Source organism: Gobio gobio, assembly GCF_949357685.1.
Source record: "Gobio gobio genome assembly, chromosome: 5".
NCBI classification, from domain to species: Eukaryota; Metazoa; Chordata; class Actinopteri; order Cypriniformes; family Gobionidae; genus Gobio; species Gobio gobio.
In genome coordinates, this window is record NC_137101.1 from 60,333,954 (window position 1) to 60,349,635 (window position 15,682).

The 15,682-nt window shown below is 38.8% G+C and overlaps 1 protein-coding gene across 1 annotated transcript; it reads right to left on the reverse strand.

Annotated features, from left to right (window-relative positions):
* Window positions 1-381: 381 nt before the first annotated feature.
* Window positions 382-15,682, reverse strand: LOC307127100 (uncharacterized protein). Its single transcript, XM_079818095.1, has 3 exons — window positions 15,631-15,682; window positions 9,781-9,929; window positions 382-2,154 (listed from the first exon to the last, which is right to left on the reverse strand). The coding sequence occupies exons 2-3, from the start codon at window positions 9,863-9,865 to the stop codon at window positions 1,058-1,060; spliced, it is 1,182 nt and encodes a 393-aa protein (XP_079674221.1). The 5' UTR covers window positions 9,866-9,929; window positions 15,631-15,682; the 3' UTR covers window positions 382-1,057.

Sequence of the window (15,682 nt, forward strand, 5' to 3'; positions counted from 1 at the left end):
TGTTTCGTGCACCACAGACAACCTCACCGGGACGCCCTCATCTCAATCTTTACTTGTGTCCATGCAATACTTCAGAATCTAGTGAAATCGCTCAAGTCTCTGGATGATAGTTGGTGATAGAAAGTGACTGTAAGACGAGTACAAATTTTAGACATAAAATATGTCCCATGGTCAGTTTGTATGATTTTCGGTAAGCCAAATGTAGCTTAGAATTTAACCAATGCTTTGATGACAGAAGCAGTAATTTTGCGAAGTGGTGCTACCTCCGAGAACCAGGTGGCTGTACACATTATCGTTAACAGGAACTGATTTCCTGACACAATCGATAACTGCAACTATCAGAGTGTTCTATGGATGGGTGATCAATAAAGGACTGCAAATCAAACAAGGCCATGTTTACTAGTGTTATCAGGTAAACCACAGTCAGCACAAAACCACGCATCACTGCGTCCAAAACAATCCACTATATGGAAAACAAGGTCACTTTGGGATGGGTATTTTGCATCCCGGATGAGCCCCCAAATTGGCCTCGGGGTACAGGGGTTTAACATTTAAAATCGACATTAAAAAGAAATACATACAATTAATGTGCTGTACAAAGAACCACAAGCCCAGTTGAGTATCGTAAAACAGATACATTTGAATACATACGGTAGTAAGTAAAAAATATTAATGGAGAAAACAAAAATAGAATATAGATGATATGTACAGTATTTACAGTGTGGTGCAATACAACCAACAGGGAGGAAGAAGGGACGCGGATGGTGCCAAAGAACAGAAAATAATAAAACCAAAGGAAGTCGAACTTTAAAATGCCCTCTAAATCGAACTGATTAAACGAAAAGTCAGCTACACCATCTTAAAAACCAAAAGTACATGGGGTGGTACATTCCTACCCGTTACTGCATTCCCACTTCTTCCAGGCCTAGTAACATACAGTGTAAACACTTAAAGAAATATGTTAAAATGAACAATGTAACAACATACAAAACAGTTCTCTCTTTAGGGAATCTTCATGTGGCAATTAAGGTCTACTTCAAAACTGAAACTTTCCACACTAATCACGTGTGGTCGGCTGCTCTCTAGTGTGAATTTTCATGTGGGTATCAATTGTTTTTTTATGTTTAAAACTCTTTCCACACTGTTGGCAGGTGAACGGCTTCTCTCCAGTGTGAATTCTCATGTGGACTTTAAGGGTTTCGTTCTGAGTGAAAGTTTTTCCACACTGTGGGCAGGTGTAGGGGGTCTCTCCAGTGTGAACTCTCAGGTGAACTCTAAGACTCCCTTTTTCAGTGAAACTCTTTCCACACTGAGGGCATTTGAACGGCTTCTCTCCAGTGTGAATTCTCATGTGGTTTTTAAGCCGTTTGTTTTCAGTGAACGTTTTTCCACACTGTGGGCAGGTGTAGGGGGTCTCTCCGGTGTGGACTCTCAGGTGAACTCTAAGACCGCCTTTTCCAGTGAAGTTCTTTCCACACTGAGGGCATTCGAACGGCTTCTCTCCCGTATGAATTTTCATGTGGGTATTAAATACTGTTTTTTGGTTAAAACTCTTTCCACACTGTTGGCAAGAAAACGGCTTCTCTCCAGTGTGAATTCTCATGTGGACTTTAAGGCTGTCACCTTGAGTGAAACTCTGTCCACACTGTTGGCAGGTGTAAGGCTTCTCTCCACTGTGAATTACCATGTGTTTTTTAAGGTTACCTTTTTCAGTGAAACTCTTTTCACAATGAGGGCATGCGAAAGGCTTCTCTCCGGTGTGAATTACCATGTGTTTTTTAAGGTTTCCATTTCCAGTGAAACTCTTTCCACACAGTTGGCAGATGTAGGGGGTGTCTCCAGTGTGAGTTATCATGTGTTTTTGAAGGTTTCCCTTTGAAGTGAAACTCTTTCCACACTGTTGGCAGGTGTAAGGCTTCTCTCCAGTGTGAATTCTCAAGTGGACTTTAAGGTCTCCATGTTGATTGAAACTCTTCTCACACTGAGGGCAGGTGAAAGTTCTAGTTCCTGTCTTCTGAGCTCTTTTTCGTGTGGAAGTCTTTTTAGTCTGTGAGCAACTAACAGATATTTCTTCAGTTATGAAATCGTTTTCATGGAGATCTTTGTCTTTCTTTTTATTCAATTCTTGACTCTCCTCTTTCAGCGGCATCAGGCCTAAGGTGAACAGAGACAAATACAAGTTAACCCCAGTTTAATGGCGTAACACGACAGACACATTTAGGCACATTCCCCCATAACGTTCAGAGAACGTTCAAAAGTAACGTTCCCTTTCTGTCTGAAGATAATCTGAAGAAATGAATGTTCCCTTATATAACGTTTATAAGATAATGTTTTCATAACCTAATAGGAACGCTAGCGAAACGTTAAAACAGATTTCTGTTGGCAATCTCTCTCAGAACAGGCTGTGGTGAGTCTCAAAAGCCTGAAGAAGGATGTTGTCAGATGTAAGTCAGCGCTGAAGCCTGTGAAGCCAAGCTGACTCTGGAGCATGGGGCCGACACATGGACATATGCGGATTAAGGTAAGATGTGTCGACTGCCAATGTCTCACAGAGGCATTTAACTCATCTTGAACTCTTAAACAACAACATTTAAAAACTCTGTAAAAGTCTCTAGCCTGTTGTCCATCCAGTTGGTCTTTTACCAAAAAAAAGTGGTGTGCGATGACGTCATCGCTAAAAAAAACACATGGTCACATATGTTACTTCTTTTTGTTGTCCCTCCCTTGTTTACTTTGGCATCCCTATATCTCTATAATTTATAAGACGTTCTTATATCTCTAAGAACACAAACATGCTCTCCTTCTCTTAGGTTGACGCACCTGGTCACCATTTGAGAGTTAGCAGATTGAAATCGGCTATAAATGATGAGGTGGAGAAAAGATTTTGCTTTACAGTTTATATTTCTCTTTATTAGTTGTTGTCGGCTATGTTAAAATTTTCCTAGGATGGTACGGCATTTGAATTTGTTTATACATTGTCTTGAATGAATGCTGTGTTACTTTCCTTTCCTTCTTAAATTACTTCATTAAAAGGTAAATCACTACCTCCTTCAGGCCATTTCTTCTTCTGTTACTCCTGCACTCACTCACATTGTCAACACCTCTCTTCACACCGGGACCTTCCCCACAGCATTTAAGCAGGCTCGGGTAACCCCACTGCTTAAGAAACCCTCTCTGAATCCAGCACTTTTAGAAAACTACCGACCGGTATCCCTTCTGCCTTTTATTGCAAAGACACTTGAGCGAGTTGTGTTCAACCAACTCTCTGTGTTTCTTGAACAGAACAACCTCCTGGACATCAACCAATCCGGCTTCAAAAGCGTTACAGAAGCACTGAGACAGGCAAGAGCAGCTTCCAAGTCCACAGTACTTATCTTACTGGATTTGTCTGCTGCTTTTGACACAGTTAACCACCAGATCCTTCTGTCAACTCTCATGAAGATGGGCATCTCAGGAACTGCTCTCCAGTGGCTCAAGTCTTACCTCTCAGGTAGGTCCTTCAGGGTGTCATGGAGAGGTGAAGTGTCTAAGTCACATCATCTAGCTACTGGAGTTCCCCAGGGCTCAGCGCTTGGACCACTTCTCATCTCCATCTACACGTCATCACTGGGATCTGTCATTCAGAAACATGGCTTTTCCTATCACTGCTACGCTGATGACACTAAACTCTACTTCTCATTTCAACCAGATGATCCATCGGTTTGTGTTCGTATCGCTGCTTGCCTAACAGACATTTCTGCCTGGATGAAGGAACATCACCTGAAACTCAACCTTGCAAAGACAGAACTGCTTGTGGTCTCAGCCAACCCAGCACTTCACCATACTCTCTCCATTCAGCTAGGATCATCAACCATTACTCCGTCCAGGACAGCCAGGAACCTTGGAGTTGTGATTGATGATCAGCTAAAATTCACTGACCACATTACTGCAACAACCCGGTCCTGCAGATTTGCGTTATACAACATTAGGAAGATTAGACCCTTCCTATCAGAGCAGGCCTCACAACTCCTGGTCCAAGCTCTTGTTCTCTCCAGACAGGACTACTGTAATGCTCTTCTAGCGGGCCTTCCGGCATGCACTATCAAACCCCTTGCAACTGATCCAGAATGCAGCGGCGAGGGTGGTCTTTAACGAGTCGAAGAGAGCGCACGTCACGCCTCTCTTCATCAGTCTGCACTGGCTGCCAATAGCCGATCGCATCAAATTCAAGGCACTGGTGCTCGCCTTCAAAACATCCACTGGCTCTGCACCAATATACCGAAACTCGCTTGTTCAGACTTACACAGCCTCCAGGAGCTTACGTTTTGCCAGTGAACGACGCCTTGCGGTGCCAAAGAGGCAAGAAATCACTCTCACAGACCTTTTCCTGGACCGTTCCCACATGGAGGAATGACCTGCTTATCTCAATTCGAAAAACACATCTTTTCCAGCAGCACCTGACCAATCAAGAATAGCACTTATCACTCTATTCATTTTCTGTTTGTTCTGTACACCATATTAATATATATAAAAAAATGAATAAAAAAAAGTCCTATGTGTCCTGTTCTAGATTAATTGAGACTTGTTACAGCACTTGCATACTGTTGCCCTTGACTGTCCTAGTTGCTTCAATTGCACTCATTTGTAAGTCGCTTTGGATAAAAGTGTAAATGTAAAGGGAGGACCTAAATATAAAGGGAGGGCTTGTCCGGGATGTGAATTAGGATTAAGTTTAACTCTTTGAGTATTTATAATAATCCAGCTGGGCCGAGTGTTGGGATATTAGATGATTGTAGAAGGACGATTTGTTTGTTATTGCTCAGCATTATGACATATCTGTCTCTAGAGCATTACTTAAGAGATTTAAAGGCTTGTTTGCTGGCTGGTCTTGTCGATAAAGGGGTGTTACCGACTGCTGAGGAGGAGATAACACATCAGCTGCGTTGTGGAGCAAGAGTTTTTGGGGTCTCCTACAGGTCATGTTACTCCATCTGATGATCATGAGGTAGGACCACCATTGTCTATGCCAAAGTATGAACCTATGTCACTTCCCACTGATTTAACGCCGATGTCTCAGGTAGAAGCTCGATTGAAAGTACGGTTAGCTCAACTGCAGTTGGAAGCTCAGGATAAAGCTCAAGCACATAAAGATGAGCTGCAACATCGTTTGGAAGGGAATCATATTGAGGCAGACACTAAAATTCAGCTAAGACGGTTGGAATTACAGAGAGGAAAAAAGGAGACGGTTTAGTTGAGAAGCTGCAGGATAATGTAATCTCTGTTTGTTACAACTGACCCAGTTAATATGATGCCTGTGTCTACAACTGTATTGAGGGATTCTGCATTGGCATGTTCAATGTGGCATAGAATATCGCCTTTTTCGAGAAAAAGAGGTCGCAGCATGCTTTTGAGCGCATATCTACAGCCCTGAAATGGCCAAGCAAGATTTGGTCTTTAATGCTGCAGTGTAAGCTCACTGGAAAAGTGCAGGTGTGCGCAACGCTCCCTTTGGATGAGAGAGTTCAGTGCGAAGTAGTAAAGAATGGCATTCTTTGTTCAAATGGGCAAGTGCTTGAGGACCATAGTCCCCGTTTTTGAATGACTAAGTCTACTTCTCAAACACACATCAAGAGACGGGTATATTATTTAAAGCTACACTGTGTGATATTTTCCCCCATCTAGTGGTGAAAAGGTATATGACCATCCAGTGACTTTTAGTTTCTGTTCCTCTCAATTCCGATTTCGTTTCAACTCCTACGGTGGCCGATTTAGTCCAAGATTAACATGGCTTCCAGTTCGACCTCGTCCACATTCGAAACGGTGCCTGTGGGATATTCGGTGCGCAGTGGGATGGTTGGAACTCAACTGGCCTAATTATTCGGCTAGAAAGAACTGCCGCTAATCCAGAGTGAACTTTGATGATAGTAATGTTTATTCAGGCATAAACAGGTTTGCGTGGATATGTACATAAATGTGGTTTCTGTGAGATAACAAATAAGGATGGTAACTTAAATATACATGATAATGACATGACAGAAGATACACAGTTAAGAACTGTATAACTATACTTATAAGTTACATTTGTATAATGTAACCGTAAACCAGAGCTTATTGTACCATATATAGGCGCTAAATGCAGCTGCATTAAAAGGAGCGGAGCTGCCGCTGCTGCTGCTGCTAACAAGCGGTGTCGGGTTATCAAAGTGTGTGCAGCTTTAGCACTGCAGTGCGCTCTGTATAACAATTGTTAATATGCCGATCAGACCAGATAAATATTTCCATCAACATACATTACAAGCAAATATTTTCTATAAACGAAAAACCATTGTTGATAACAAAATAACTGAATGATTATTCAAATAGGTGAGCATTACGCTATTGTATGTTGACACAAAAATACTTCTGAGGTGACATCAACTGAATTACGCGATGACACACTCTGAAACACATCTACAATGACAATAAATATTATTACTTAAGGAGTTATTAACGCACAGAAATACCACACAAGGAAAAACAGACTTTTGAGGAATAAACAAGCCAGGAAAACTCCGTATAACTCTATTACTGGAGCTGCTGAGATGAAAACTCTCTGCACATGCACCAGACAAGTCTGAACAAGTTGACGCGCACATGCGCGAGGGAGGGAATTTTGAACGCGAAAGGCGAAGCTTGAATTTACGGGTATGTCCCTCTTTGGCTAATGTACTTTCAAGATGGAGGGGCAACATGGCGACCACCGTTAGATCCCATTACCTTATGTATTTTCAATGGCATATTATAAACTTACAAGAATACTTTATTACTTGAAAGAAGTAAATATACATTAATGAGCACATATATTTTTGAAAGAACTAAGTGTTTTTAGCTAAGAATAGACAAAAAAAGTTACACAGTGTAGCTTTAATCGATGGATTAACGCATACAAGAGTACCAAGTATAATTCTCTGCACAAACTCTTACTTATTGGAGGACTGCATTTCAGAACTCAGTACAGGCATCAGAAATGCGTCTCCTAACAGCAGATCGTTTGTGCGTATGATGGAGGGATTCCTGCCGCTGTTTAGACAACTTGACACATTTTATAAGCTCTTTACAAGTTATATACAGGCTACACACACACACAACGAGCGCAATTATCCGAGCTCACAGCATTGTTTTGGATGTTCTGTAAGTTATGTCTCAAAATAGACAGTACGTCATAAAAGTAGACCAGGTTGTGAATGTTAAGCGGACCAGGAATAAATGTTTTTTTTGATGGTTTGATGCAGACACATTTTATTTATTGACAGGGTTTCAAAATCTGTTGTTAAGTGTTTAATAAATGCAGCAACAGCGAAACATTCAAATAATAGCATTAACAACAACAGCCGGATATAACTTACAACATAATGTTATCTACTTACATGTAGGCCTACTAAATGTTCAACTAAAGAATTAGCCAAAATGTCTTATAAAATGATAATCATAATATTTTTAAGAAACAGGATGAGTCAAAGTGAATATTTGATCTGAATATATCATCTTCACTTTAATAAAATAGAAAAATGATAAACACAACTCTCTTTTTGTTAAATGTCAGTTTAAAATGATCAATAATAGCCATTATAAAAGTAAAAGGTATAGGAAGCTATCCAACAAGAAATAAAGCAAACGATTCAGTCAAATGTACAAAGTCAGCGCTCTAGTAGGCTACGACGGTAAAATCGTACTAGCTTATATATAAAAAGAGTTATGAAACTTCACTTTGCCCTCAGTCAAAACGATTTGCCCAGGAACAAATGATAGATTCATGAGACCAAAGATTGCCCATTAGGTCTACACAAGACGAATAATATCTCGTGTTTAACCACTACAGAGACATCAGATCCAGCAGTAAACGTCAGAAGGTCTAGCCCAGGAAAGGCTGCTTTCAGTGAAGTACATGAGCGCCCAGTGATCAACTGGATCTCACAACTCCGAAAAACTTCAGATTAAATGTTCAAACTGTTGATATCTTTATCAATAAACCACCGATTTGAGCTTTAAAGGAGCTGTATGTAGGACTGTGGCCAAAACTGGTACTGCAATTCCTTTCAAACGACTGTAGAGCGGTGTATCCCCTCTCCCCCTCCCCTGACTCGAGGTTGCCAGATAGGCTGCAGGATCCAGCAGGAACGTAAGCTTCTACAAGGAGCTTTCAATGGCAAGTGACGAGTCGTACACAGTAAGATTTTTTTCTTTCTGTTAATTATGTTTATGCTTCAAGAGCGATGTTTTGTGAAGTAATTATGAATCGCAAAAATGTACTTATGGCGATTAGCCAAATATAATCGTAAATATGAACGCTCGTATGTGACAGTACATTCCCACATGAAAAAATACTATAGTAAAATTACAGCAAAGCTAAATAACAATAGCAATGGTCATACAGGTCAACTTGCAGCATGTTTTGTCCACTATATATGCGAAGAACGAATGAGGAATAATTTTTACTGAGGTAACGTTAGGCTACTGTCTCAAATACGTTTTCACATTGCCATAATAGGTGTGCTAATGTTGTTTTCCTCAGCGTCCCAGCATAATGACAGAGAAACGGGCTCTGATAATGCATTACTAATGTTAGCAATGACGACTCGCCGTTTTTATTTACCAAACAATTCCTTAACGTTACCTTTTCAATTCAATGACCCACCTCCTCCATCTGCGCTAACCTAACGTTACTTTGCACGAACATGCATATCTTTGTTCGACTGTCATGAATATTTGAAATGTCCATTTACATTAAGTACAAGTTAGCCAAACATAGATGAACCTTACCTGTCCAGGAGAAAATTAGCAACGTTGGCATCAGTCTTCAAATTATTCTCCGTTTTCAGCCGTCTCTATCTTTCAAAGGCATCTCTTATAAAAATCCTGGTTTTATTTCGGACACTGTCACAACGTTTTTCTGATTCATAACGAGTTTTTTTTTTATTCATAACGATTCATAACGGTTTCGTAAAGTTAGACATTGTTTATCCAAAAAGTTTGTAGCTGCAGCTGTGGTAACTAGAGCAGAGCTGGCAACCCCGATGCCGAAACACTACTGACTTTGTGATTGGTCGATAGGTGGAGGGTGGCGCTTCAGGCCAAAACACAACATGTCAACATCAACATCAGTTGAGGGCTGCAACTTCACTTTTAAAATGACAATATCTTGGCCGGACAACCGATGTCTAGTGACATATCAGGGCCATTTTATGATTAATTGAAATACATTTCTTACATACAGTTCCTTTAAACAACTACTTTCTTGCCTGAAAAAACTCTTAAAACTATTTTCGTCACAAAAGAACAGTAGTATTTTTAAATTACGCAGGTTTTCTCATCCGCTATTGATGCTTGCTGGTTGGTGCGAGATGCATTCTGGGATACCTGGATGTCTCAAGTCCGCACAAGTCACCTCTCAATGCATCCTCAATAAAAGGGGCGGATCAAGAACACATCTGGGGATTTAAACTGTGCTTAGCTAGATAAACTTTAAATTGGAACAGTACTTGATATTTCCTAATATTTCCTAATTTGGGAAAACTCTGAGTTTACAAGTTGTAATTAAGAGTTTAAAAAGTCGCAATCTCATAATCAAGGTAATTACTAATTACGACATGCCGTGAAGGCAGCATTAGTACTTGTCTTGTCATTTGATCTCTACATGTCTGTTTCATGTTCAATAAAACCACTTTAATTAGGACTTTCTTCATAAATATCCCTCATTTCTGTAGAGCTGGACATTTGAATAAGGCTCAAATTAATGAGTTCAGCTTTGAGAATGAAACCAACCTGTTTGTGTCTCAGTATCTTCATAATTCACTCTCAATGTTTCTTCAACCTTCACGTCTTCACTCTCCTCTTTAACAAACGCCATCTTTATAGCAGTGTGTCACGTGGATCTGAGTCTCTTCACCAGGAGTTTTTTCTCTGTGTTTGTCCTGTTAGAGATAAGAATAATTAACAGAAATATAAACACATCCAAACTAAATCTATGAGAGTGTCTCAATCAGCTCTAGTTCAGTCACTGGTGAGAGAGAGAGAGAGAGAGAGAGAGAGAGAGAGAGAGAGAGAGAGAGAGAGAGAGAGAGAGAGAGAGAGAGAGAGAGAGAGAGAGAGAGAGAGAGTTAATGGACTTAAATCACCTGATTAGGCTCATATTTAGACATGCAAGCTTTACATTTATTGATTTGTAGTTTATATAAAATAGATTACAGGTCCATGAAAACATTTGTAGCTGATTAGTAAAAGTTCTCATTATTGTTTGTTCTCGTTGCATTCACGCTGTTTGACCAGCAGGAGTCGTCCGTGTTTGTGGTGATTCGAGTGAGTCGACTCAGTGAATCATTCTGTGTGGCGATTGATTCAGTTGACTGGGGAAGATGGCGGGTTGAGCAGTTGTGTTTTCCGAAGCTTGTGATAATTGTTCCCAAAAGTTTGCTTGAAGTGAGTAATTCCAACTGTTTTATGTCAAGACGCCTTCACAAAAATTGATTCAACCTGCCAACGTAAAACTAGACCCCAAAGGGAAAGAAATGTCACCTAATATTGAAAAGAAAGATGAAGCTAGAGAAACTGAGCACGACGACTACGCAATGGAGGTTTCTGTTCAAAGTAAAAGAGAACGTAGAGAAGGCTCCTGTCCTTCAACATCAAGTAAAACTCCTTCAGAAAAAAGGGTTAAACCAACAGCTGACAGAGAGATTGGAGGCATTTTGGAGGCAATTTTGAATCTGGAAAGCAGGGTGGATGAGAAGCTTGCTGTTTACGGGAGCAATCCAAGCAGAGCAGCGCCATGATTGCAAGCTTAACAAAGGCGATTCAGTTCAACACGGAAGAGGTGAATAAGTGGAGATACAAAACGAGCATCGTTGAAAGGAGAACTGTGATTTTAAGGAGAGGGTGAGAGAACAACAAAGGTATAGAATGAGGTGGTGTCTTCGTATCAAAGGCATAGAAGAGAAAAAAGATGAAGACATCAGATCGCATGTCATTCAGATCCTGAGCTTGAGGCAAAGATGGAGGAGTTTGATTCATAGAGATGCTTCCTCGAGAGGATTTGTAAGACAGATGAAAGCTCTGGCCTTAATTTAAACAAGCAAACAGGGCAGGAAAGCTTGATTTATTTCGTGGTCCGTATGGCTTCATAGAAGAACGCCGGATTGATGTTGACGGGTGAAGAGCTACGTTTCTAATTGTCAGGTGGTTGGAAACTTTTCAATGGGGCACCGGAGCTCTATCTGAAATATAAGGTTCATATAGACCCAGAGTTTGAGTTTACAAGTGGTGCCTGAATTCGTCTTAGGTACTAGTTCTCTTTCTCTCAAATGCTCTTTACAAAAATAAAGTTAAAACAACGATGTCGGACGATTTTGGAGTTGGAGGAGAACATGAGATGAGAGTTTTTCGGCACTGGGTCGGTACTTCCACCTACATCACAGGCGTGACCTTTCCTACAGGATGACGTTGGTTGCAATTAAAGTCCATTATATGGCGAAAAATCCTGGAATGTTTTCCTCAAAATGTTTTATTTATTTTCGACTGAAGAAAGAAAGACATGAACATCTTGGATGAGATAGGGGTGAGGAAACTATCAGGAAATTTTCATTTTGAAGTGAACTAATCCTTTAAGGACAAAATTGTATTTGGTTCTCTGAATGTTAGGGGCTTAAAAGGACATTGTTAAAAGGAAAGCAGTTTTTTATTTTGTAAAGGGAAAAAGGCTCATTGTGTGTTCTCATTCTGGAGGAGTGGCAATTTGCTTCAAAAAATGTCCTGGGGAAGTCATCACTTGTAAAGCTGATGGAAATGGCCATTGGTGGATGGTGGTACTGAAAATTGATGGTATTTTTCTACATTTTGTTTAATATTTATGGCTTTAACTAGGGCTGCGCAATATATCGAAATATCACAAATATACATATCGCAAGGGCACGCAATATCTGAATGATTTTAATAGGCTACTTCAACATTGTGAAAAGTGTACGTTTTAGGTTGACGCATATAGCAGAGAATAGACTGGGCACACGACTGTTACTGATGTGACTTGCTTGACGTTAAAGAGTTATTAAACGCAATAACTTGCGAAAATTAACTCCTTGCAGTCTCGCGCTGTCTGACACACACTCACCGAAACGTGCGCACAAGCCATTCTTTTTTTCGTGTCTTGTTACACACTCGAACTGTCAAATACACACACAGTTGTGTCAAAATGGCCGTCTTGATGAGTATTCATGTACACACAGTCGGTTATGCTTTAAATGAATGATATCAGTTGGGGGAAGAAATAGATTTTACACACTTAAAGCAATATCGTATCGCATATCGAATATCGCGTTATTTAACAAGAATATCGCATTTTTCTTCAATAATCGCACAGCCCTAGCTTTAACAATGCAGTCCAAAAACAGAAATTATTAGAAGATATTTCTAATATGATCTCAGAAACTAAAGTGCGGCACCCATCTGCTAATATTTTAGTAGGAGGAGACTGGATTATGGTTGATAGATGGGCTCCCAGACTTAACAAGGGGCGGCTTAATGTAAGTATTGATTTTTTTTTAAGACTGAAAATAATTTGAGGGATGTTTAGCGATATTTATATCCTGAGGTTGAATGTTTCTATTGGTTTAAACCTAAGGGGGAGAGCAAATCTAGAATTGATTATTGGACAGTTAACATACTAAAATACAGATTTTCTAAATCTCCGTTAACAGATCATTGCTTTATAGATCTCATTTCAGAACCCACATTTAAACAATTAAGAAACAAAGGTTATTGGAAGTGCAATGCCTTTTTCTTACAAAATGAAGAATTTAGCAGTAAAAGTAAGGAATTACTAAGGGGTATATAGAGAAAATTGTTTTTATTGTAATATTAGTAAATGGGAATTTCTAAAATTCAAAACGAGGGAATTTCCCGTAGGTTTCTCTAAGGCGCGCCGTCCACACGGAGACACATTTAGCTGTATACGTCAAGATTTTGTACCATATCAGTGTTTCGTCCACACAGATCCAGCGTTTTGAGAGCCTGAAACCGGTATTTTTTGAAACCGGGTCCCAGAGTGGATAAATCTGAAAACGACCCCTTATTTAAATTTATTTATTGTTATTTTATTGTGAGATTTTGCCTCACTTCCAACTGTTGCTGTACCCCTTCTAGCCACAACTCTTCTCCTCCATTTTTAGTGCATCTCTGTGGCAGAATTACAGCGCCACACACTGGTCTGGCATGTGTACTACATCGTTTTGAGTCGGTTTCAGTGCTCTCATGTATACGCAGATATTTCTTGAAACAAGGAAAAAAGATAGATTGGATAGGGAAAGCTCTGGCTTTGTATGGATGTGGCCTAAGAAACAAAACAAAGAAAAAAGGGAGTATGAACAATTTAATTAAGTCAAATCTGATAGGGTGATGGAGCTTCAAAGTAAATCAGATCATTTGTATCTTGAGAGGGCACAGGGTGCTTTTATAAGATCGCAAGCCAAGTGGATTGAGAAAGGTGAAATGATTAAATATAATTTAGAAAAAAAACAGACGGCAAATGAACTCTGAGTAGTTTAATGATCCAAGAAGAGGAATGCGAAAATTTGAGAAGAATTGAAAAAGTAGTGTTTCAATTCTATTCTAAACTATATTCTTCAGACTATTGTTTTTTTTGTTTGTTTTGTTGCTAAAACCCAGAACAATATTCCACGTATTCAAGATTCTTTTAAAGTTTTAAGTGATTCAAATCTTATGATTGAAGAATTGGATTCAGTTGTTGAGAAGATGCATTTAAACAAATCCCCAGGGACAGAAAAGCCCAACAATTTTTTTTTAATATTTTTTTGAGAAATGTTTTACTCAGTGCCCTAAAAAAATGTAATGAAAAGAAAGAGTTGATAGAAAGTATGAAACAAGGCTGTATTACATTTATTCCCAAAGCTGGTCAAATTTAGGAAAAATCTGCTTAACACAGATTATATTTCTTTTCTGGGGCTATCGCTGCTAGGCTAATAAAAAGTATTTCTACTATTATTAGTGAGACACAATCCGGGTATTCATAATAATATTAGATTGGTTTTAGATTTACTCGATTATAGTGATATGGTTCAAGGGAGTGGGTTTCTTATTATTTACAACGTGTTTGATTAATTTTGAGAACCTTGCAACATTTTGGTTCTGGAGTGAGATTTATACATTTTATCAATGATCAATATCTCTGTAGCTCTAGGCCAGGGGTGTCCAAAGTCCGGCCCGGGGATGAATTTCAAACGGCCTGTAGCTTGTCTATTAAAATATATTATATGTGGCCGGCCACGCATCATTTACAAATCGTGCAGTTACTAGATTTTATGAAGTGTTGGAGTTTGGCGTAGAGGTCTCCGGAACAAAGTGCGAATCTCTCTGTGATTTGATTTAATTTAGTTTAAAGCCAGTTGAAACAGCGCTGACTTAATCAACAACACTAACGTGCAAATCAGGAGAAACACTGAGCCGATTCAGTTTCAACCAACAATTATCATGTGTTTACTGTGGTAATTTGTCAGAAATGTAGGTTAAGATCTCATTTTATTTAATTGTTAATGTAGACATGTATTAAATGAGTAATAAAGGCCAAATTACAGACTATTTTTTTTCATAAACATGCAGTTTTGTGCCTATATTAAACGCGTTTATAGACTAAATACCATGAAGCCACTCTAGAGATATATAATATATATATATATATAATAAATTTCTCTCTAAATAATATAGAAATACATTTTTTTATAAAATATTTTTACCTTGTAGTGAAGGTGCCATGTGTGCACTGCAAAAAATGCTCTTATTTAGTATTTTTGTCATGTTTCTAGTCTAAATATCTGATCATTCTTAAATCAAGATGCATTTACTAGATAAGTAAAATGACATGATATTTTTTCTTGTTCTCTGGAAAATCAAATCAAAATGAAGTGAGTTTTTGCTTAAAACAAGCAAAATGATCTACCAATGGGGTGAGAAAAAGATCTTATTTCTGCTTGAAATCTTGTGTCTGTCCCAAACAGAAATAAGATCATTTTAAAATTAAGCCCTCTATGATTGTTTTTTATTTAATTATGTATTTGTTTGTTTTATAGTGCTTTTTGGGCTGAACAAATGCTTTTATATTCAGAGATTTGATTATGTACCTTGTTTGTTTTTTATGTATAGTAGTACTATATTAGAATATTATAGTAATACTATAGTAGAAGTATAGTAAAATTAAATAAAACGATTTTGTTGACTCATGAGTTTCATAAAGCTCAGTTTCTCTCATCTCTACTCGTGTTTATGATAAACTGATTCACGATATAAAGAGAGAAATGAGACGCATCTTCTCTGTTACTCATGTGTGGATGAGCTTTATTCTGCCTTCATGTGCTATCGGAAATGTGATAATTCCGACTTCTGAAGTCGTGATTACGAGCTCATTGCATTCAAGTTTCAAAATGTGCAATGTTTACTAGGAAACTCGTATTTACGAGAGCACGTCAAAGAAGAACGTTCATTAATGTTAGATAACGCATTATAATGTTAAGTTCAATAATCAAACAGACATATTGCGGTTCTTGTTAAAACAATGACATTGCCTGAACAATTTGCATTGATTTAAACACTTTAAAAGCTTAAAACACAAACCTTTCTTCAGCAGAATCACAGCAGATGCAGGGGCACGCAGCCTTATGACGTC